Genomic DNA, 25,407 nt, shown 5'->3' with positions numbered 1-25,407 from the left:
GGCCATGGCGGGGGTCAGCAACCACAGACATTTTGTTCGTTTGACCCGAGATCACCGAGCTGATCTAGGGGTCTGGGATGATTTCCTGGCAACTTACAATGGGAGGTCGATGTGGATGTCGGGCTCCGTTAGCAATGCGGACATGGTGTTGTTTACGGATGTGGCCGGGTCTGGAGGATACGGAGCGTTCTTCCAGGGTAAGTGGAGTGCCGGTGGTTGGCCCGAAACTTGGAGGGAGGCCAGGTGGTTGCACAACTTAGCGCTTCTGGAATTGTTTCCCATAGTGCTGGCAGTGGAAATTTGGGGTAGGGCGTTTCAGAATAAAAAAGTGTGTTTCCACTGTGACAACTTGGGAGTGGTTACTGCCATTAACAACCTGTCAGCCTCCTCCCTTCCGGTGGTGCGCTTGTTACGACATTTGGTGTTGTTATGCCTTCGCCTGAATGCTTTTGTCTATGCTGTGCACCGAGAATCCCTCCCACAGGAGTCGAGTCGACTCCTGGTCCGGATACCTATTTAGGAAAGGAAACATCTTTCCCACCATCACTGACTTCTTCCCTTTTTCCAGACCCATCTCCTGCCTTGTTCTTTCCTGCCTTGAAACACCTGGTGAAGGAATGACTGCCCCCGCATCCTGAGCATTCATGCTTGAAGCGACAGGACCCTCCAAATCGGCACGAGCTGTCATTGAACTGCCAGCAAACCCCCTTTTTTCTAACGGCCGACGAACCTGAGGTGGAAGCACCGCCAGCCCCTCCTGGAAAAAACTCCCGCTCCTAGCCGGGGTCATCAGTTTCATCCAAAGCCGTATGTCTTTGTGATCCCAGCGAATAGCCGGTCTGACCGCCTTCCGCTGTCGAAACTGTTCGTCATAGCGTAACCACGCCATGCCGCCATAGACCCTATTCGCCTCCCCGATTGCGTCCAAATAACAGAACAAGGCCAAGCAGCTCGCCGGCTCTTTCTCGACAATTTCGCTGGCTAGGATCGCAAAAGCTTGCAACCAATTATTGAACGTGCTAGGAATAAGGCGATACCGCCTTTTTTCTTCGTCCTCCTTTTTACTCTCATCAGGTTTAACGCGATCCAAATTAAATTTGTCGAGGGGGAGCAAGGAAAATATTTCCACATACTCCCCCTTCCAAACCCTTTCCCTAACTTCTGTTTTGAGGTGAGCACCCAAAGGGCCTTCGAAGCATACATATACTTCGCACTTAGCCGCATCCGCCAATCTTACCTTGTCCACCTCCTTGTCACTTTTTTCCTGCGGCTTCTCCGCCGTAGCCTTTCCACTCGATCCTTGTGGCACATCCGACGCTATCACTACTGCCGAAGGGGCAGAGGGGTTTACCACCGGCTCCACCTGCCTCTCTGAAGTGTCCCCCACAGCAGCCGCCCCCCCCTGGCACCCCCCCACTGCCAAGCCTTTGCAGCAGCTCCTTTACCCCTTGCAATACCTCCCTCGTGAGCACCTCCGTCCCCTCACTCCCAGAAGTCCCCCCAACCTGACCCTGGGCCCCCAACTCTGACAACACAGAGGCAGAAATGAAAGGAAGAAGAGCAGCATTGCACTCACCAGGCTGCATGGGGCCAGGAACCCCTCCAGCCGCCGGACCGACTTCCCCCACGGCGTCACCGACATCCTCTTCTAGTTCCTCCTCTTCTGCGCTGCTGTCTTCTGCTCTCCGCATCTCTGCTGGCGTCCCGAGAACCGCAAGCTGCCTGTATGCTGACCGTCCTCTCTCCCCTTCAGCTGCTGTAGACTCTCTTGCCACCGACAGGCTCGCCGGCCTGCGCCGCTCTGAACGTCCCACAGCTCTGACGTCATCCTCCTGCGCCCTGGCCTTAGCTGGGCTTGCAGGCGCCACCTGTGGCCTGGAGGTGCGCGCAGATGCTGGAGCTCTGCCTCGGGCAGATGTGCCCATCCCTCCGCGCCGATCCTCCTTCTGACTGCCAGAGCCATCGGCCGCCTCCCGATCCGGGCCGAGGCCCGCTGCGTGCTCTCTTCCCCGCCGGGCTGGCGTGCCGACTGGAACATCGCCAGCCACGCCAGCCGCTCTATCCAGAATCCGGTCGGTGGAGGATGGGGGAGGCGCGGTCCGCCTAGGAGACCCCATCCCCTGCAGGCTCCGCCTAGGATGGGGATTCCTTCCAGGCTCACCCCTGTCCAACACAGGCAAGCGTTTGGCAGGGGGGCCTGAAGGTTCCGCAAGTGGGCTCCCGATGCGGCGCAGAGCCTGAGGGGTCCTGTCAGGGGTGAACCGCTCAGGGGGCTTAGACCTCCTAGCGCGCTGTGGCGCAGGTCCTGTCTGTGTAGGACTCTGCTGGACCCCTTGTAAAGAAGCTGTCACTTATCTCTGAATCCAATCTGCTCCATGAATCCCAGCAGCAGCCCTGAGCTGGGCCAAAAGTTGCTCAAGTTCACTCATTGTTAAGCAGGACTCCACCTGACAAAGGATGATGCTCTCAACAGGTTCTTCAAGAACTGTTACAGCCCCACCCTCTTGTCATTATTTTATTAGCTACTAGCTCCCCCCCTTTGCACCAAATTCTGACCAATAATGACCACTTAATTAAAACTATATGCCACAACTTTAACCCTGACCTTGCTGGCTTGCCTTAACACCCTGTCATGTCCCCCCTTCGCTGACTACGTTCCTGCTCAGCTACGGGCTTCTCTTTAGCGTGTTAAAAATGATATGAATAAGCTGAAACTTGCTACACTGCTACGGCCCAAGGATGAGGAGAGCTTGGCACTCCCTGATACATACCTTTATTATTTAACAGGACAGCTAAAACACTTAGGTATTACGCCTGGGTATCACTAGATCTGCCATGTGGGTTAGAGGCCCATCTTGCCTCAATCATACATGTGGACCAGCTTCTTGTTGGCCATAAGTGAAGTTGCCTATTTTGACACTGGCACAATCAGTTTTGAGAGAGGCTAAGGTGATCACTCTATACTCTGATACCAATCTGGAATTATCTCTTTGGAAAAACCTCATTTTAGTTCAGTTAAACACCTTTTAAAAAAACAGTGGGCCTTAGCCACCCTTTTAGATTATTAAAGATTTTTCTAAAATAATCTTTTAGATTATTAAGTATTATTTAGAGTATTAAAGTAAGGGGATCATACACCCCTTTGATTTCTTACATCCACAATGTAACTTTCTCCATACATTTTTTTACAAGGACTTGTGGTTACAGCATGGTTTGCATGCCAAATTTGGGACCCAAAGTCTAACGTTATCTATTTATGCCCTTATTGGAGTGTTATGGTCTCAGGGCCCTAAGGGTTTTATCTCCACACTACTTTCTCATCTATTGCATCCTAAACTATGCACAGCACCTCCTGTTGGTCAAACTTAAATTGCAGTAGCTTAGCTTTCAATTTCTACGCCCACAGGTCTGCTCTCTCTCTCTGGTCCCCAGCACAGAGGACCCAGATCTCTGGCTCAGACCACTGGCTTGTGCCTGGATGGTGTGCACACAAGAAAATACATGTGCACACTCCTCTCCCCTTGCTGCAAGAGGAAGTCGCTCTGTCCACAGCCTGGCAAAATACAGCTCCGTTGTCCTCTTTATCACTGTCTCTTTATAGGAACTGTAGTCCAATGGTCCATAGACTTCCACAGAATGGCTCACCTTCTGAACTTCAACTCCCACAATCTAAAGTGGCCATCATACAAGTCTCTTGAGCTCCATTACCTTGGCAGAATCTCCTAGTGGGTGGAGGTGATATGGTGCTAGTCCATTCAGTCTTGGGAAACAATATTAGGAAGGCACACAGAGAGCAACTGCAGCACAATTTCCAAGATTTGCTCTCTTACTCTAGCCAAGCACCTGGCTACATATATATTATTATTTAGCCTTGCTTGTGTGGTGCCCTAGACTTTCTTCCTTTTGTTATAGGATTGCAGTTATTTAAATTATATGTGATGTTGTAAATACATTATAATGGTTCATTGGTTTGTTACTGGACTGTTATTGTACTGCAAAAGGCAAAAGGCACATCCTCTGTACTTTTCTTACGTGCATTAATTACTAAGTATTCTGTCATTGCAAGTCTTTGCAATAAACAGAGTTTATTAACAGAGAAAAAATAAATATATGGTAAATGGGATTGGAGCTAATTTAACCACTTCTGCAGTGCCCTATTGTATTTACTGTAGCAGTGTGGCTTTCCTGTGCAGAATCATATATATATATATATATATATATATATATATATATATATATATATATATACATGATTCTGCATTTCTGCCTAAGGGGCCTAAGAGGAACACGTGCGCGGCCGGTGGGCCGCTTCTACTATGATAAATCACAGCAGAAGCTGATCTGCGCGTGCCGGGCACTGGATGTCCTCCGGCACCCCTGCCGATCATCAGTAAAACACACAGAACAGAGATCTACTTATATAAACAAGGCAGATCTACGTTTTGACAGTGGGGAAGGGATGGATTTTGTGTCCCTGCAAAGCAGGGGAAAAAATCCACCTCTTCCCATAGTAAAAGCAGCACATACGGTACACAAAACACTGGCTAGGCACACAGTTAACCCTTTGATGGCCCTAGATGTTTAACCCCTTCCCAGCCAGTTTAATTAGTACAGTGACAGTGCATATTTGTGGCATTGATCACAGTGTCACTGGTTCCTGCAAAATGTCAGTCAGTGTCCGCTTGTCTGCTGCAATATCACAGTCCTGCTATAAGTCGCTGATTGCCTCCATTACTAGTATAAAAAAAAATAATAAATAAAAATTCCATAAATATATACCATAGTTTGCAGACGATATAACGTTCTTGTAAACCAATCAATATACACTTATTGGGATTTTTTTATTTACCAAATACTTGTTGCAGAATACATATTGGCCTAAATTTATGAAGAAATTCAATTTTTTTTAATTGGATATGTTTTATAGCAGAAAGTAAAAAATATAGATTTTTTTTCAAAATTGTCAGTCTTTTAATGTTTATAGTGCAAAAAATATTTATATTTGGGTACAGCGCTACATGACCGCGCAATTGTCAGTTAAAGTAACGAAGTGATGTATCACAAAAAAATGACCTGGTTATAAAGGGGGATAAATCCAGTGGTCAAGTGGTTAAAAAGAAACATTACCTACATCTATCCTGTGCTCCCTATGTTTGACCCACAGCATGGCTCTTTAGAGTCAGCATTTCCTGCACATGAGCGGTAGTAATCAAAATATGAAATGGAAATCAATTAACCACTTAAGCCCCGGACCATTTGGCTGGCAAAAGACCAGAGCACTTTTTGTGATTCGGCACTGTGTCACTTTAACTGACAGTTGTGCGGTCGTGCGATGTGGCTCCCAAACAAAATTGACGTCCTTTTTCCCCACAAATAGAGCTTTCTTTTGGTTGTATTTGATCACCTCTGTGGTTTTTATTTTTTGTGCTATAAACAAAAAAATAGTGACAATTTTGAAAAAAAGCATTATTTTTTACTTTTTGCTATAATAAATATCCCCAAAAAATATATAAAAAAACATTTTTTTCCCTCAGTTTAGACCAGTATGTATTCTTCTACATATTTTTGGTAAAAAAAAATCACAATAAGTGCTTATTGATTGGTTTGCGCAAAAGTTATAGCATCTACAAAATAGGGGATAGTTTTATGGCATTTTTATTAATAATTTTTTTTTTACTAGTAATGGTGGCGATCAGCAATTTTTATCGTGATTGCGACATTATGGCGGATAGATCGGACACTTTTGGCGTTATTTTGGGACCATTCACACTTATACAGCGATCAGTGCGATTAAAAAAGCATTGATTACTGTGTAAATGTGACTGGTAGTGAATGGGTTAACCACTAGGGGGCGCTGTAGGGGTTGAGTGTGTCCTAGGGAGTGATTCTAACTGTGGGGGGGCTGGGCTATGTGTGACACGGCACTGATCACCGCTCCCGATCACAGGGAGCGGTGATCAGTGTCAGTGTCACTAGGCAGAACGGGGAAATGCTTGTTTACACCCCTTTCTTCCTCTCCGTGAGACGATCGTGGGTATCCCCGTGGACTTTGAGTCCGCGGGACCCGCAATCACACTCACGGAGCTCGCGGCGGGCACGCGCGCCCACAATGCTGCGTCTTAAAGGGCAACCAACGTACAGGTACGTTAATATGCCTGTACGTGTCCTTCTGCCGACGTATAACGGCGTGAGCCAGTCGGCAAGCGGTTAAATCTGAAATTTCATATAAATTATTGAAAGGAACAAATCCAGTAAAGCACATTAGCTGGAAAATGTGATTTTGAAATGTCCCTGACATTTACATATAGCAGTAGGAAGAAAGCATGTAAAAAGTTAGAAAGATGGCCTCCACCAAATCCGTAGGTGTAAACAAAAGAATCCCTAGCCAGCTGCTACTGGGGATTTTAGAGTATTATTATTATTATTATACAGGATTTATATAGCGCCAACAGAGTAGGAATATTGAGCAGACCAACTCAGATCCTGTCAATCTACTCCTGTGGAGCTCTACCTCTTCTGCACTCTCAATGTATAGAGTAGATGCCCCCACTGTTTTGGGCCTCCACCTCTTTCTCATAGTCAAAAAATATTGGGAGAGCAATCCAGCACAGTGCAGGGCGCATTTATATGGGTTTTGGAGTTCTCAGATAGAATAGGAAGTAGCCATGAGGCAAAGTGATGTCAATATGGGAGGAGAGCAGAGAGAGTCCAAAGTATTTCTGTATTATTTATTATTTCCTTTAATTTGTTTATTTTTTCTTAATCAGTGATTTTTATTGGGGGGGGGGGGGGTAAGAAATAAGCAAACTTTGCATCTTCTGCTTTAAATATATAGCAGTATGAACATAAAGTGACAGTTCACGTAATTTCATACATTTTTCTTCTCATGTGTTCAGTGCCCACCAACTTCTTATAAAGTGCCTGCTCACCTCCAGTGTCTGACCCCACTACAGAGTCATCATAGCCTAATGCCGCGTACACACGGTCGGACTTTTCGTCTACAAAAGTCCGACAGCCTGTCCGACATACTTCCGACGTACCTTCGGCAGACTTGCGGCAGACTTTCTTACGAACGGACTTGCCTACACACGACCACACAAAAGTACGACAGCCTAGTACGCGGTGACGTACACCAAGTCCGACGAGACTATAAAACGGAAGTTCAATAGCCCGTACGACACCCTTTGGGCTCCTTCTGCTAATCTCGTGTTTATCTCGTGTTAGTAGAAGTTTGGTGAGAGACGATTTGCGCTTGTGAGACTCGTATTTTTCAGTTCGTTTTAACTGTTGTTCAGTCTGTGCTTGTGAGGTTTGTATCTGCTTTTCAGTGCGTTTGGTCAGTTGGCATTGAGAAATCTTTGTTTTATTGGCCGCTCGTTCCTGATTTTCAGGTCGTTCTTCACAGGCCTTGCTGTTCTTCAGTGCGTTCTGTTTAGTGCGTTCTGACCAGCCGACCGTTTTGAAACCATGTTACCTGTACGTACTCGTCGTCGAGCTCGTGCATTGTATGTGCTTGGTGCTGTAGTTTATTCTTCAGCCCAAGACCAGTCCATGAACAGGGCGAGGAGGAGTTCATGGACCAAGAATTGGTTGCTTCAGCGTGACCAGTTCTGTCACATGCCTTTGCTCCGTGAGATCCGTGAGAATAATCCTGAGGATTTCAGGAACTTTCTCCGGATGACGGACCCCGTTTTTGACCGTTTGTTGGCTTTGCTGACCCCCTATATCAGCAGGCAGGATACCTGCATGAGGCAAGCCATCACTCCGGAGCAGAGGCTGGTCGCTACCTTGCGGTATTTGGCCACAGGGAGAAGCCTGCAGGACCTTAAGTTCTCGACAGGCATCTCCCCCCAGGCTCTGGGGATCATTATCCCAGAGACCTGTTCTGCCATCATCCAGGTCCTGCAGAAGGACTATATTAAGGTAAGATATTTTTCTTTTATTAGCATCACATGTTCTTTTATGTAATCTTTGATAATGTAATGTATTTCTTGCTTCAAACACTACTTACCATCATTGCAATATAGTGTGAATGTCCCCTTTTTATCCTCACACATGCTGGATTTTTTTCCTGTTATTTTTTGTCATGCATGTATATTTTCCTTCAATAACCTTCCCAGCATGAAGTGATGGGAACATATCCACCTAGTCTACTCATTTTGAATGTATTTTGTTTGAGTGTATTTAGTGTGCTTATAATTAGCAATTAGCTAGATTTCCCAACCCCCCCACCCACCCCCACCTAAACTCAGTCCAAATAGTGTGCTGCTAATTAGCAATTATCTTGATTTCCCAACCCCCCCACCCACCCCCACCTAAACTCAGTCCAAATAGTGTGCTGCTAATTAGCAATTAGCTAGATTTCCCAACCCCCCCCCACCCACCCCCACCTAAACTCAGTCCAAATAGTGTGCTGCTAATTAGCAATTATCTAGATTTCTCAACCCCCCCACCCACCCCCACCTAAACTCAGTCCAAATAGTGTGCTGCTAATTAGCAATTATCTAGATTTCCCAACCCCCCCACCCACCCCCACCTAAACTCACTCCAAATAGTGTGCTGCTAATTAGCAATTATCTAGATTTCCCAACCCCCCCACCCACCCCCACCTAAACTCACTCCAAATAGTGTGCTGCTAATTAGCAATTATCTAGATTTCACAACCCCCCCCCCCCCCACCCTCGTAAAAATTTGCTTGAATGTTCTGTGGTGTTGATTTGTCTAAAGCAAATATATGTTGCAGTTTGCAAAATGCATGTGCACTCTACAAGTGCATTTGTTCCAGTGCTTTAGTAAATGAGCAGAAGCTCTGCTGATTTCCATCATCAAATCATATGCAAGCCTCAAAGTGTTTTCATTAATTGCCCTTGCCTGTGATTGTGTACTCCTTGCAACATGAATGCCTTTTTACATTACCTCATTTACTGTAAGCTGGTTAGCAACTGCACCTGCAGAGTGCGACAACTGCAGTCTTGTAGCCTTTTTAGTCCCTAAATTCCTGCGTGTCCTAAAAGTAATCTTTTTTAGGGATTTCACAACCCCCTAAAATGTAATCAATGTTCCATCAGAGGGGGTGAGCAATCTGATAAGTGTGCCTTTCCATATTAGTTATTCCAGAAGAATTAAATTATTTAATGTTATACTGATGCTGGGGAATAATGTTTTTAATTGTCTAATTTTCTTGCAATGTTAGCTTCCAAATTAATTGATTTTGGTTTTCTTGTTTGATTCCCCAGTTTCCTTCAACGCCACAGGAATGGCAGACTGTGGCATCCCATTTTGCCAGCCGTTGGGACTTTCCCAATTGTGGAGGGGCTATAGATGGGAAACATGTCCACATTGTGCCACCACCCCATTCGGGGTCATACTATTTTAATTATAAGGGGTTCCACAGTATTGTTTTAATGGCGGTGGTGTCGACACACTATGATTTTTTATATGTGGACGTGGGGAAGAATGGCCGGATGTCGGATGGAGGAGTATTTGCCCAGACGGAGTTCTGCCAGCGTCTCCAGAGTGGTGGCCTGGGATTGCCACCTGATGTGGATAACGTGGAAGGACTCCCCTTTGTCTTCATTGCCGATGAAGCCTTCGCTCTCAGCAAGCACCTCATGAGGCCATTCCCCCAAAGAACCCTCACCCCGGAGAGGAGGGTTTTTAATTACCGGCTGGCCAGAGCTAGAAGAGTGGTTGAGAATGCGTTTGGAATTCTGGCCAGCCGGTTCCGCCTGTTTCAAACAGCCATTAATTTGGCGGAATACAAACTTAATTTTATCATTTTATCGTGCTGCATTCTGCACAACTTTTTAAACAAACATTCTCCGAATTATATAGGCACAGTTGGGCCTGAGGCCGGACAAATAGATGCCAACCTTACGGGCCTGGATACTGTCCGTACTGGCTTGGCCCCCCAAAGTGCCCGTCAAGTTAGACAGCAATATGTTAATTATTTTATGGGTAGGGGGGCCATTGCAATGGGCCAGGATATATAATTTTTTACAATAAAAAAAATATTGAGGAAATCTTGCATTATATTTATTGCTTGCCTTTCTTTTGGGCTGTCTCCTAGGTTATGGTCGAGCAGTTGTAGTGCCAACTGTATTTTAATTTTAAATGTCTAAATAAGCTCCATTGCCACTGTAAACAACTTTTTTACAATTATAACCAAACTGATACTGAGCCTTGAAATAACAAACCACACATTTATTTCATTCCTATAAGGAGATGTTTTTATTAATGGTTGTTATGCATTCAGTTCTGCATTTAGTATAAAATGTTCATAGACAAAAATATAATGATATCTTAATCATGTAGAAAAATATAATTCTATTTAAATATTTCTACCTAATCCACAAAAAAATATTTTTGGCTTTTTGATTTTCGCAAACAGGCTTTTTTTGTTTTTTTTTTAAAATCAAGTTTTGTTATTTTTTTTGTTTTTTTAAAATCAAGTTTTATTTTTTTTGGTTTTTTAAAATCAAGTTTTATTTTTTTTGGTTTTTTAAAATCAAGTTTTATTTTTTTTGGTTTTTTAAAATCAAGTTTTATTTTTTTTGTTTTTTTTTTGAAAATCAAGTTTTGTTATTTTTTTTGGTTTTTTAAAATCAATTTTTTTTTATTTTTTTTGGTTTTTTGAAAATCAAGTTTTGTTATTTTTTTTGGTTTTTTAAAATCAATTTTTTTTTTTTTTTTTTTGGTTTTTTGAAAATCAAGTTTTGTTATTTTTTTTGGTTTTTTAAAATCAATTTTTTTTTATTTTTTTGGGGTTTTTGAGAAAATCAAGTTTTATTTTTTTGTGGATTTTTTAGGTATTTACGAGAAACAGCCCTCCTTTTTTAAATTAGGTTAAACAGCCATTTATGTTCAGCCAAAAAAAGAAAGAGAAGGCCCAGAATGGGGTCAGCAAAACAGGAAATGAAGGACATGATTGATGTTTTGGGGTTTAAAAAAGGGCATTTAGATTCGACCCAAAACATCAATCATGTCCTTCATTTCCTACTGCATACGATCCAGCCGATTACGCATTTCATCGATGTCTTTATTCCAGGCCATTATTTGACCAATTAGCCGTTGGGCACTTTCAGAGGTGAAATAGTCACTTCTTGTTGTACCTAAAGTGGAATGAAACCAAAAAATGTCTTTAGAAATATGCACACATACATAGTTTACCTTACCATAATAAAGCTGTTGTCTCAGACACTGACCTGGTGGGGTGCCCATGTAGCATAATTCCTCCACATCCTCGGGGGTGGTGCTGTTGCTTGAATCAAGCACAACCAGATCCCCTAAAATAGAGTAGACAAATTACATTAAACAAAAGGCAGCCATGCATAGATTAACGTAAGCTGGTGTGTCAGACACTCACCTGGTGGGGTGCCCATGTCGCCCACCTCTCCTTCCTCCACATCCTCAGTGGGACTTGGGCTGATTTCCCAATCATGTTTGGCTTGGGGTGGACTGTCTTCTTGTTGGCTGAGTGATTTTTCCCCTATGTGAAACAAAAAATTATTATTCTACTTAGCACACAGATATTTTAGTACATAGTAATTTTCCAACATTTGTAGTGAAGTGGTTTGTGTAGAGTTCCTATTTTACCTCAATATTTAAAATTATAAAGACATATCGGATAGATAGATATCAATATCTCAAAATATAGTTAATAATCTTTTGATCTCTCTCTCTCTATATCTGGAACAAAATCTCTAAATATCTAACTAAATGTAAAGAAAAAAAATAAAGATAACTTAAAATATTCAAAAAGAATGTTTTACATTTCTATATCTATCTACCTATCTCTATATTTCTCTCTCTCTATATATTTCTCTCTCTCTCTCTCTCTATATCTATATATATATCTATATCTATATCTATATCTATATATATCTATATATATATATATATATATATATATATATATATATATATATATATATATATATATAGATATATATAGATCTATCTATAGATATGTAACAAGGTTTATTAAAAGATCGTTTAAAACGATGAACAGAAAATCGTATAGGAAGGAAAAGCACATGGAGCAGTATACAAGGTAATAAACACAAGAGAAAAACACGACAAGTACTTACTTTTTTTAAGAACTTTCCGGATACGTCGGTATTGATCCGGCTCCCTGAGTTTCAGGTCAGACCATCTTTTTCTCAGTTGATCTCTGGAGCGCTGGACCCCAAAAGATGCCTGCAAAGTGTCCACGACCTTCGCCATTATTTTGGCCTTGCGCAAATTTGGCCGTGCGTACGGCCCATACTTCCCATCATAGTCGTCTTTGTGAAGAATGGCCACCATCTCCACCATCTCTTTAAAACTCATATTAGAGGCCTTAAATCTAGGCCTCATAGATTTGGTTGACGTTCCAGCCTCCGGGCTGTCTCCACTACCTGAGGTCGTCAACATTTCAGGTGTCTCCGCCATTATTTAACTCCACTACGCGCCGTAACAAAAAATGGGCGGAGAACATGAGTTAAAATCGAACGTCAGGGGCGGGCGACGCAGGCGGAGTTTCACACATGCGTAGTGTATAAAGAGGGGCCTTGCGCACGTGTCGTACGTACGTTCTGTGCGTCGAATTAGGGGGCGGAGAACATGAGTTAATTTCGAACGTCAGGGGCGGGCGACGCAGGCGGAGTTTCACACATGCGTAGTGTATAAAGAGGGGCCTTGCGCACGTGTCGTACGTACGTTCTGTGCGTCGAATTAGGGGGCGGAGAACATGAGTTAATTTCGAACGTCAGGGGCGGGCGACGCAGGCGGAGTTTCACACATGCGTAGTGTGTAAAGAGGGGCCTTGCGCACGTGTCGTACGTACGTTCTGTGTTAGGTGATAGTGGACCAGGACGTTACAAAACGAAGGTAATTTTAGATATATATTTTTTGGGTTTTATGGTCATGACTTTGTAGCAAGCGACCTATATGGCTTGATAGATTGATGAGGCCTACATAGGGAGAAGATGATGAGGGGTTAGCAGAAACCTATAATAAAAGTGTTTTTTGTCTTGTGACTTCATCTTTTCCAGATATAATGAATCCCCTATTTAAGGATCCAGAGTTCCTTACAGCTTTTATTTCGAAATATCGAGAGATGAGGAATTTGTGGGAGGTGAAACACCCTCAGTATTATGCAAAGCATGTGAGGAAGTCAACGCTGGAGAGACTTCTGTCCTTTGTCCAGGCGACCATCCCGGAAGCAACAATGGAGACATTGCTCAAGAAAATTGGGGTCTTGAGGAACATGTATAAGAGGGAGCATAAGAAGATCCAGGAATCAAGGAGATCAGGAGCATCAGCAGATGATGTTTATGTACCCAGGCTGTGGTACTACAATCAACTCCGTTTTCTGGATGACCAGAATGAAGCCAGGCCATCACTTTCAACCCTTCCCTCCACCCTTCCCTCCACCCTTCCCTCCACCCCAGCAGAGGCTGATGAGGAGCAAGCTGGGTCTTCCATCCTGGATGAACCAGATATGACCATCTGGAGTCAGGTAAATTATTTTAACAAATATTTACTGTACTAATATTAATGATGTTAACTGGATGTTATAATTGTCTAAAATAATTTGTCACTCAAAATTGTGTATACATATCAATTGACAGTAGTGGCTAAATATGTTTGGCACCTGCTTGAAATAATTAGGGTGTCTGATTAGACTCTTTTATTAAAGAGAAGTATTCACATTGAATTTGCTATTCATGAGAAGCCAAACTGTGTGTCATTGATGAACCCAAAAAAATATACTCAAACTATTGTCCTTTTTTTATACACAGGATGAGTCCATCCAGGAGGAATGTGGGGAAAGTGGCAGGCAGGAGGAGACCGGGCCCATGGACAGCCTGGAGGAGGCCGGATTCACCATCATCCTGGAGGAGGCTGGGCCCAGTGTCAGGCAGGAGGTGGCTGCTCCCAGTGAGGTGGCTGCTCCCAGTGAGGTGGCTGCTCCCAGTGAGGTGGCTGGGCCAAGTGAGGTGGCTGGGCCCCGTAGGAGCCTGACCGAATCCCAAGTGCCTCCCCTCCACCTTCCCAAAAAAAGGGCCAGGAAGGGGATGGTCACACAGGACGCATCCCTGCGCCTCATGCAAGAGGCCACCCGTTTTTTAAGGAGCCCCCCCGAAGCGGAAGAATCCTATGGCTGCTACTTAGCCAGCAGGCTTCTTCAGATGGATTGGGAGCAGCGCCTCATTTGTGAGCGCCTATTTGGGGAAACAATCCATAAGGGGCTGCAGGGCACGCTAACACAAAACACCCAACTACATGAGGCAGCCCCCCCTCCTCCTCCTCCTCCTCCTCCTCCTCCTGCCACAACTGAAACACCAGAGCCACAGCCTCAAAAGAAGGCTACAGGGAAGGCTGCAGGGCAGCGTGGAGGAAAGGCTGCAGGGAAGAGAAGAAAGTGATGACCTGGGTTCAGTCTGGTCTGACAGAAGACGCAGGCTGTTGTAGGACCACAGTCTGGGGACATCTAGATCATCAGCTGGTGCTGTTGATCTCTGGGATTCTTGGACCAGATTGTGCTCCCTCTTATATGGACTCCGCAAGATCCCAATTTTCTTGTACACCGACTTTTTCCAGCGTTGACTTCCTCTTTATTTTATTTTGACCATGAATAAATGGATCTTTTTTGAGTTTAGCAAAAGACTTTATGTGTTTTCTTTTAAATCATTGATTTTACACACAATGTTAAATTAACAAGGGACAACAATCTCATTGAATTTGGAAAAAACACACCAAAAATACATTACTAATGTTAATAATGTTCAAGTGGTAAGTCTTGAAAATAAAAAAATTTACATAACCAAAAACGGTGCTTTGGGTTAACTTTATCTAAAAACTAAAAAATAATCACTATAAAAAAAAAAAAGAATAATGGGTTCTTTGTGGTAACTCTACAAACCTAAAAAAAAAAAAAAAAGGGGAAAAAGTATTATTAGTATGGAAACATTGTTTTTAAAATGCATACTATATCATTCATGAGATCAAAGAGAAAAAGAATCCAGAAATCAGTTTGGGGGAACTCTGGTTATGAACAGCAAAACACCTTCGTTCTTTAGAGCATTCGTAAAGAAGAAATAAAATGCGCTGCATTCAACGATCACAGATTTTGCAGCGTGATGAATGTGCTACCTACAATACGAACACTAGTTTTACTAGACCGAGTGCTTCCGTTTAGTTTTTGCTTATGAGCATGCGTCGTTTTTTTGTCCGTCGGACTAGCATACAGACGAGCGGACTTCGGGGTCCGTCGTAGTTACGACGTAAAGATTTGATGCATGTTTCAAATCTAAAGTCCGTCGGATTTGAGGCTAAAAAAGTACGTTGAAAGTCCGGAGAAGCCCACACACGATCGGATTACCAGCCAGCTTTAGTCCGTCAGCGTCCGTTGGACTTTTGTAGACGAAAAGTCCGACCGTGTGTACGCGGCATTAGTGTTTTCCTCACTAGATGGTACTGGGACACTCCTTCCACTATCGCCCTTGAATCATGCTACTTCACTTTTTGGTTCCCGATCAGCAATAAGACATGTCGTAAAATACACATAGAGAAACCATAGTGCTCTCTGCTTCCAAACATTTATTTAAAATTGAACAAGGGATTAAAAACAATCGCATGGCACGCCCCACACGTACATCGCCATTCTAAGGGCACTATTCCTGGCTAGGAAATTTATTGCCAGAAAATGGTTATCTACAACGGCACCCACACAAACGGAGTGTATTGCGTCTGTAAATGACTCTTTTATTAGAGAACAACTCACATACAAACACCGAGGTAGCCCGAGAAAATTCGAGAATATATGGGATCCCTGGTTGGACACCCCTGGACTAGCTCCACTGCGCCTGGTCCACAATAGAATCCTAGGCAGAATTACATCATCAACTATACCACTTGTGTGTCCTCACAAAATATAGGATTTGCTCTGTATGATGGAATGAAAAAAGTTGCTGCTTTTTGTTTTTTGTGTTTGTTTTCAATAAAAATGATCTGATTAAAAAAAAAAATCGCATGGGTAAATGTAAAACAAGCATATGATCAGATCACCACACTGACACAAAAGGCAAGAAAAAACATCATGGGCTCTGTCCACCTATACACGTTACGCCCTCCTCATGGGCTTCTTCAGTACATCCTTCAAGAGGTTGAATTACACTTTTGAAAAGAAAGATGGGATGTGCCAGCAAATGACGGTTTCATTGATGAGGAAGCTCTGAGGGAGTGGTATGAATTCTTTAACTCTAAAGGTTTAGATCTACTCAGTTTCCTTTTAAAAATGAAACAGAGGAAAATGAGGTTACTTGAGAGTTGAGACCCATATTACAGAGTTAAAAAAAGGTGGAGTCATTGAAAGATAACCCTGATTTTGTTAGACTCTCTGAATGAAAGAATAAAACAGAAAAATGGGATAAGGATATCAAAGAGAAAAAACAAAAAAAGTTTTTAAGAGACACAAAGAATTATAAGAAAAACAAAGTTTTTAAATGGCAATTAAAAGTAGGAGATAACAATATTCCCTCACAACCCTCTACCCCAGGAGAAGATAGACAGGTAAAAAAAAGCCACCTGCTGAAGAAGCCATGATGCGTGCATAATGCGTATAGGTGGACGGAGCCCATTACTTTTTTCTTGCCTTTTGGTGAACTGATCATATGTTTGTTTTACATGTACCCATGTGAGCGTTATTAATCCCTTTTAAATAAATGTCTGGAAGTAGAGAGCACTATGGTTTCTCTATTTGTATTTTACAACATGTTTTATTGATGATCAGGAACCAAGCAGTGAAATAGCGTGATTCACGGGGTGATAGTGGAAGGAGTGTCCCAGTACCATCTAGTGAGGAATACACTAAGGCTATAATGACTCTGTAGTGGGGTCAGATACTGAAGATGAGCAGGCACTTTATAAGAAGGTGGTGGGCACCCAACACATGAGAAGAAAAATGTATGAGATTACATGAACTGTCACTTTATGTTCACACTGCGGTTGAATTTTAATACACAAGACTTTGTATTTTGAATTTTTCGTTTGGATTTTTCATTTATAGTTATGTTTTTCACTATATGACTGCGATGCATGTATATTTTTCACTTTATATTGTCGAGGAGAGTTTATGTGGACATACTCTATGCAGGTGCTAGCAGCAGTCTAATGCCTTGTACACACGGTCGGACATTCATCGGACATTCCGACAACAAAATCCTAGGATTTTTTCCGACGGATGTTGGCTCAAACTTGTCTTGCATACACACGGTCACACAAAGTTGTCGGAAAATCCGATTGTTCTGAACGTGGTGACGTAAAACACGTACGTCGGGACTATAAACGGGGCAGTAGCCAATAGCTTTCGTCTCTTAATTTATTCTGAGTATGCGTGGCACTTTGTGCGTCGGATTTGTGTACACACGATCGGAATTTCCGACAACGGATTTTGTTGTCGGAAAATTTTATAGCCTGCTCTCAAACTTTGTGTGTCGGAAATTCCGATGGAAAATGTGTGATGGAGCCTACACACAAGGTCCTATCACACATTTTCCATCGGAAAATCCTATCGTGTGTACAGGGCATAAGTCTAAGCTAGAAGGCAGAGTGTTTATTTGATGATTGTTTGCACACATATCTGTATTTTTTTGAGTGCGCTGCTTATATTTCACCATAACTGCTTTAAATATATGAAAACAAAAGCACAGATCACATTGACATGGTAAATAGTAATGGAGGAGGCTAAATAATCCAATGGTGATATTATTTAAAGATCATAATGTACATACAAGAAACATACATATCATTTAACTCAGTCAAGAAAGATAATTTTCCCAATGTGTATTTTTGATGAATTATTTAACAAGTAAAAATTTGAACTGATATTTTCATTTTATATTTATCAGATCCTAAAACTGAGAATATTTTTATATATTACAGGTATATTTTCTCTGGTGTCATTCAAAGGATGTGATCAAATCTTTCAAAAAACTTGAAAGGTGAGCAAGTTAATGTCCTTGTACTAAAATAACAATGCACTGCTGTTCAGTTTTCAGCAGAGGAACCCCCCCCCCCCCCCCCCTCAAAAAAAAAAAGGACTTGCCCATAGCAGTCAGAAGGCTTCTATCCATTTTAACCTGCACTAGAAATATGATAGGTGTAATCTGACTGGTTGCTGGATGAACACTGTACAGCAGAATCATAATGTCATGTGGTATCTTGTCCAAAAACTTGTTTCTAGTTTTGGATAAACTCTCTTCTGGAGAGATATTTCTTCTCTATAGTCCTGGTGGCCACTGGGACAGAAAGTGACAGGACTTCCAAAATGTTATAGTTTTGACCAGAACAGAATCATTCAGTGAAGACAACTACTTAAAGCTGAACTCGCTCGTTCCCTCGCTCCCTCGCCAATGTCTATATCTTCACCCAATTTTATTCTGGGTTCAGGATCTTCAGCCACCTTGAATGACGTAACTCATGCACATGGGAGCTCATTCATCCCAGCGCCAAGAATTGCTGCATGTGTACACTGAGCTGTGCAAAGGGAATTCAGGCAGCAAGAAAGAATACTGACCACAGTTCCCTACTACTGTATATTCAAACCTAAAAAAAAACAAAAAAAAAAGTTTGGGCCCTAGCTACACTTCAAGGCTATGGTCAATTCAAACATATGAGTACTATGAATTGTTAAAAGATGAAGGATAATCAATAATTACCACATGCCATCCTTTTTCTGCACTCCCTTCAAGTGGAAGTAAACCCTCCTCTCGTTTTCAGCCAAGGAAGCTGCCATCTTGGCCTCTGTTTAATCTACAACTGCCATGATGCTGCACATGTGATCAGTTATGATACCAGCCATTGGATGGTTTAACAGTTTGGTTGAGAGCACAACCAATGGGAGTGTTATATTTCCGGTATGTGCCGGAAAGGTAACTGTTTTATGGATGGGTTTACTTCCGCTTTAAGCCTGGTACACACAATGAGATTATCGGTCTAAATAATTTTTAGTTTTTTTTGGATGCTAATCTCCATATCGAAAACGAATAGATTACTAAAATACGAAAATTCTCGTAAGACAGAATAAAAATGCGGAATGTAATGTGTTGCAGTGTATTTGTAATTTATTTTCGGTCGAAAACTGTACTGATTAAATGAAAATCATATGAGCTAGTATTGTATGAGAAAGATTTTTGTGTTTGTCCCTTTGGAAAATTTCAGACAGCTGTGTACTAATGATCAGATTATCGTACGATCACTTTGAAAGCAGTGTTTTTTGTACGATATTCTGATTGTGTGTACGTGGCTTTAGGCTGGATTCACACCTATGCAGTTTTAGTGCTTTTTGCATTTTGCAGATTTGCACTACAGTCCGTTTAACATTGTTTTCTATGGAACACGTTCTGTAGTGCAAATCTGCAAAATGCAAAAAGCACCAAAAATGCATAGGTGTGAATCCAGCCTTAGAGCCCTTTCACACTGAAGGCACCTTTCAGGCATTTTAATGCTAAAAATAGCGCCTGAAAAGCCCTCTCAAGCCTCCTCAGTGTGAAAGCCCGAGTGCTTTCACACTGGGGCGGTGCGCTTGCAGGATGGGAAAAAAAGTCCTGCAAGCAGCACAGCGCTGCTAACAGCACATACAGTACCTCACAAAAGTGAGTACACCCCTCACATTTTTGTAAATATTTTTATTATACCTTTTCATGTGACAACACTGAAGAAATGACACTTTGCTACAATTTAAAGTAGTGAGTGTACAGCTTGTATAACAGTGTAAATTTGCTATCCCCTCAAAATAACTCAACACACAGCCATTAATGCCTAAACCGCTGGCAACAAAAGTGAGTACACCCGTAAGTGAAACTGTCCAAATTGGGCCCAATTTGCCATTTTCCCTCCCCGGTGTCATGTGACTCGTTAGTGTTACAAGGTCTCAAGTGTGAATGGGGAGCAGGTGTGTTAAATTTGGTGTTATCGCTCTCACTCCGTCATACTGGTCACTGGAAGTTAAACAAGGCACCTCATGGCAAAGAACTCTCTGAGGATCTGAAAAAAGAATTGTTGCTCTACATAAAGATAGCCTCGGATATAAGAAGATTGCCAAGACCCTGAAACTGAGCTGCAGCACAGTGGCCAAGACAATACAGCAGTTTAACAGGACAGGTTCCACTCAGAACATTCCTCGCCATGGTCGACCAAAGAAGTTGAGTGCACGTGCTCAGCATCATATGCAGAGGTTGTCTTTGGGAAATAGATGTATGAGTGTTGCCAGCATTACTGCAGAGGTCGAAGGGGTGGGAGGTCAGTCTGTCAGTGCTCAGACCATACGCCGCACACTGCATAAAATTGGTCTACATGGCTTTCGTCCCAGAAGGAATCCTCTTCTAAAGATGATACACAAGAAAGCCCCCAAACAGTTTGCTGAAGACAAGCAGACTAAGGACATGGATTAGTGGAACCATGTCCTGTGGTCTGATGAGAGCAAGATAAACTTTTTTGGTTCAGATGGTGTCAGGCATATGTGGCAGCAACCAGGTGAGGAGTACAAAGATAAGTGTGTCTTGCCTACTGTCAAGCATGGTGCTGGGAGTGTCATGGTCTCGGGCTGCATGAGTGCTGCCAGCACTGGGGAGCTACAGTTCATTGAGGAAACCATGAATGCCAACATGTACTGTGACATACTGAAGCAGATTATGATCCCCTCTCATCAGAGACTGGGCTCCAGGGCAGTATTCCAACATGATAACGACCCCAAACACACCTCCAGGACGACCACTGCCTTGCTAAAGAAGCTGAGGGTAAATGTGATGGACTGGCCAAACGTGTCTCCAGACCTAATCCCTATTGAGCATCTGTGGGGCATTCTGTAATGGAAGGTGGAGGAGCGCAAGGTCTCTAACATCCACCAGCTCTGTGATGTCATCATGGAGGAGTGGAAGAGGACTCCAGTGGCAATCTGTGAAGCTCTGGTGAACTCCATGCCCAAGCAGTGCTGTAAAATAATGGCGGCCACACAAAATCTTGACACTTTGGGCCCAATTAGGACATTTTCACTTAGGGGTGTACTCACTTTTGTTGCCAGCGGTTTAGACATTAAGGCTGTGTGCTGAGTTATTTTGAGGGGACAGCAAATTTACTTTTTCCAATTTTGTTATACAAGCTGTACACTCACTACTTTACATTGTAGCAAAGTGTAATTTCTTCAGTGTTGTCACATGAAAAGAGAGAAAAAAAATTTACAAAAATGTGAGGGGTGTACTTACTTTTGTGGGATACTGTATGAGATTTAATCTCTTGTCAACAGTTGCTGTAATTAACCACTTGGCCCCCCTTTATGACCAGGCCATTTTTTGCGATATGACACTGTGTTACTTTAACTGACAATTGCGGTCATGCAATGCTGTACCCAAATAAGATTTATGTCCTTTTTTCTCAAAAATAGAGCTTTCTTTTGGTGGTATTTGATCACCTCTGCATTTTTTATTTTTGCGCTATAAACAAAAAAAGACTCACAATTTTGAAAAAAAAAAAACAATATTTTTTACTTTCTGCTATAAAACATATCCAATAACAAAATTGTTATTAAAACGAAAAAAAAAAATCGAATTTCTTCATAAATTTAGGCCAATACCTATTCTGGTACATGTTTTTGGTAAAAAAAAAATCCCAATAAGCATATATTGAGCATCTACAAACTATGGTATATATTTATGGAATTTTTTTTTAATACTAATAACGGCAGCGATTAGCGACTGTCATTTTGCGGCGGGCAAACGGAAACAAACTGACTCTTTTAACACTTTGTGGGAACCAGTGACACTAATACAGTGATCAGTGCTAAAAACATGCACTGTCACTGTACTAATGACATTGGCTGGGAAGAGGGTTAAACCTCTAGGGCGATTAAAGGGTTAACTGTGTGCCTACACAGATTCCTGCTTTTACTAGGGAAAGAGATGAATTTTATTCTCTGCATTGCCGGGACAAAAAATCCATCCCTTCTCTCTTGTCAAAACGGAGATTTACCTTGTTTACATAGGCAGATATCAATTCTGTGTATTCTACTGACGATCGGCGGGTGCTGGCATCCACAGATCGTTTTTTGTTGTAATTAATCACAGCAGAAGCAGCCCGCCGGCAGAGCGCACACACCCCATGTCGGCAGAAGTGCAGAATCACCTATATATACGTGATCCTGCACAGGAGTGCCGCCATGTAGCAGTAAGGGTAGTCCAGAAGTGGTTAAAATCAGTATATAGCAAATGCAGCATTTGTCATTAAGGGGTTACATTTCATACTCACATACAATAAAATTTCCTGTTATGTTAAGTCGCTAGTAAATAAGCCTGTTCTTCTTTTGGGAATAAATGCAATTCCTTGCTGTTGCTCTGTCAACACAGTTTGGTGTCATTAATTGGCTACAGTTAGCCCTCATAAGTCAGAAATTGTAGGTTCCTTAAATGAAATCTGTGCTTTGTGCAATCTTTGGGGACTAGGAACAAGGCTTGGCAATAAATTATACAGGCTAGAGATGAGGATAGAACATGACGAAAGGAACATTAACTTTCACAATGTGAACTTTTGTATCCCAAACTGCTTTTTCAAAGACTCACGCAATGTTATTGTAACTTGATATAAGGCTGTATAAAGAAGGAAATGGTGTTTACTGATACATGGAATACGTGAATGCTTAAAGGAACCTGCAGAGAAATTCATTCTTTTTTGCATTTTGCTATGGAATGTGAATAGCTTAACTCCCTGCTTTATTAATCAGGATGAATGTTTGAGGATAAGTATATGAAAGCCGTCTATTTCCATTTATCACATATAACATACTTAAAGTGGTTGTAAACCCTTACAAACCACTTTTTTTCTACAGCTAAGCCTGTAATAAGGCTTACCTGTAACTACCCAGGATATCTCCTAAACCTGCACAGTTTAGGAGATATCCCCTGTATTTGCATCTGCTTGGCACATGTGCACTGACACAAACTGAAGCAATCGCACGTATATGCCATTGCTTTCTGTGAGTGTGCCGTTACCGCGCGCATGCATGGGAGTGACGTCATCGTGGCTCAGGCCCATCACAGCGCCGGAGCCGCGATATGCGGATTTAACCCCCGGGAGTGATGTTGCCGGCCGTGCTGTGTACAGGCACTGCAGTGAGGGCTTCGCTCTCAGGTGAGTATTACATAATGAGCTAGTATGTTATGCTATGCTATGCATACTAGCTCATTATGTCTTTGTCTTGCAGTTGTTAGTTTTTTTTTGTTTTTTTTTTAAAGTGGGTTTTCAACCCACTTTAAGCTGGCCATATACTAGTCAAATTTCAGTCCATTCATGCTGAATCACCTGAAATTTGTTCCATGGGATTTCCCTGTTGGCAACAAAAGGCAGGAAGTCGAACGAGCCAAGTGGACAGTTGTCTGCGACTTCATCCAATCAGATACTGGCACTGTTGAGGTATTCCGATAGCTAGCTATTTCTATTTTGGCTGTGACTGCTTTGTATAGGAAAAAAAATGACACTTCTTGCGTTGATGCACCCAGAATGTGTTTAGCTCATTTAAAGTAGAACTATAAGCAAAACTTTTTTTTTTCATTTTGGATAAAGTAAGGGAGGGTTATAACTCCTGTTAGTTTTGTTTTTCACCATCTGTGACCCATTGCGGAGATTTCCCTTCACTTCCCGTCCCATAGCCAAACAGGAAGTGACAGGAAATCCCTGCAATAAGGAAATTCCTTGGGGACCACAAGAACTAGGGTCCCCACTGGAAGATCCCCCCCTACTTTTTGGGGGAAAACCCAAAATTTGTGATTTTTTTTTATTTTCACTTTCAATGATAATGGTACACAGGACAAATAGAGAGGGAAAAATCTCCCTATCAGAGGCACAGAAAGCAATAAAAACTGACATGTGTTTTTAGGTTATACCCTCTAACGTCTAAAAGACATTGGTACACAAATGTGATCTGAAAAATAAACATTTCCTTCTGGAACTGAAACATAAATGGTACCATTTAGTAAGCTTCCATACTGCAGGTGGGCATGCGGCAATGTGAAACTACCTACCCTTTGCCATCATCTGACCAAGAGCTAATTGTCCTAATACACTGTGGTTCATCTGTGGGATGGAAGCTTGATAAAAAGATTTTGTTTAGTTACTGGACTGTGTGTGTGAACAGGGGGTCCCTGTGCCTTCTGTTAACCTCCACTAGAACATCTTCTAGTATTCTCGTTTTCTTGGTGGCATTTTACTAATTACCTATTGTATGACCTTATTTTAGGTTTGGTTTAATCCATTCTGTGTTTACAAACTTACTCCTCTGGGCTAGCGCGGTAGCAACAGAGTCCGAACATCAACTGGAGGAGCACATGGGAAGACTGAAGTCCCTTGGCTTTGTGAACATCACTTTAAGTAAGTTTTGTGTTAAATGTACACCACCACAATGCTTATGTCTTTATTACCAAACAATTGATTAACAATAATATATTATTTTATATACAGTAGTATATGCACATTACCCTTCTTGAATATAATTTTGTTTTCAACTCTTTTATTAACCAATTGCGCGGTCATGCAATGCTGTACCCAAATAAAATTGATGTCCCCCCCCCCCCCCCCCCACAAGTAGAGCTTTCTTTTGGTGGTATTTGATCACCTCTGCGGTTTTTATTTTTTGCGCTATAGACAAAATAAAAGCCAACAATTCTGAAAAAAAAATATATATTTATTTTTTACTTTCTGCTATAAAACACATCTAATAAATAAAAAAATAAAAAAAAGATTGAATTTCTTCATCAGTTTAGGCCAATATGTATTCTGCTACATAATTTTGGTAAAAAAAATCCCAATAAGTGTAAATTGATTGGTTTACGCAAAAGTTATAGCGTCTACAAACTATGGGATAGATTTGGGGACTTTTTATTTTTTTTTATTCTTTTCTCTAGTAATGGTGGTGATCAGCGATTTTTAGCTGGACTGCGACATTGCAGCGGACAAATCTTACACTTTGGGGTTGATTTACTAAAGGTAGACTTTGCACTTTGCAAAGTGCGGTTGCACCAGAGCTTAGTAAATGAGTTAAAGCTTCACTTTGCAAAGAATACCCAATCATGTTCAAGAAAAACAAAGAAACTGCATTTTTTCTTGCACATTATTGGATGATGGAAGTCAGCAGAACTTCTGTTAATTTACTGATATAAGGAGCAACTACTCTTGCAGAGTGCAACTGCACTTTATAAAGTGCACAGTCTATTTGCCTTTAGTAAATCCACCCCTAAGTAATGCTTTTTGGGGACCAGTGACACCAATACAGTGATCAGTGCTAAAACAAAATGCACTGACAGTGTATAAATGACACTGGAAGGATAGGGGTTAACACCAGGGGCAATCAAAGGGGTAACTGTGTTCCCTGGATGT

The 25,407-nt window shown here is 42.0% G+C and overlaps 1 protein-coding gene across 1 annotated transcript in view; it reads left to right on the top strand.

Annotated features, from left to right (window-relative positions):
• LOC141125122 (proton channel OTOP1-like) overlaps nt 1-25,407 on the top strand; it is an 85,842-nt gene that overhangs the window by 49,535 nt on the left and 10,900 nt on the right. The window contains exons 3-4 of the mRNA XM_073612297.1: nt 17,929-17,987; nt 24,272-24,402. Coding sequence (XP_073468398.1) covers nt 17,929-17,987; nt 24,272-24,402 — 190 coding nt within the window. The remainder of the gene's footprint in view (nt 1-17,928; nt 17,988-24,271; nt 24,403-25,407) is intronic.

The sequence above is a fragment of the Aquarana catesbeiana genome, linkage group LG01 (genome assembly GCF_042186555.1).
Source record: "Aquarana catesbeiana isolate 2022-GZ linkage group LG01, ASM4218655v1, whole genome shotgun sequence".
Lineage (NCBI taxonomy): Eukaryota > Metazoa > Chordata > Amphibia > Anura > Ranidae > Aquarana > Aquarana catesbeiana.
Note: the sequence above shows the minus strand (reverse complement) of the source record. Positions and strands in the feature narration are given on the sequence as shown.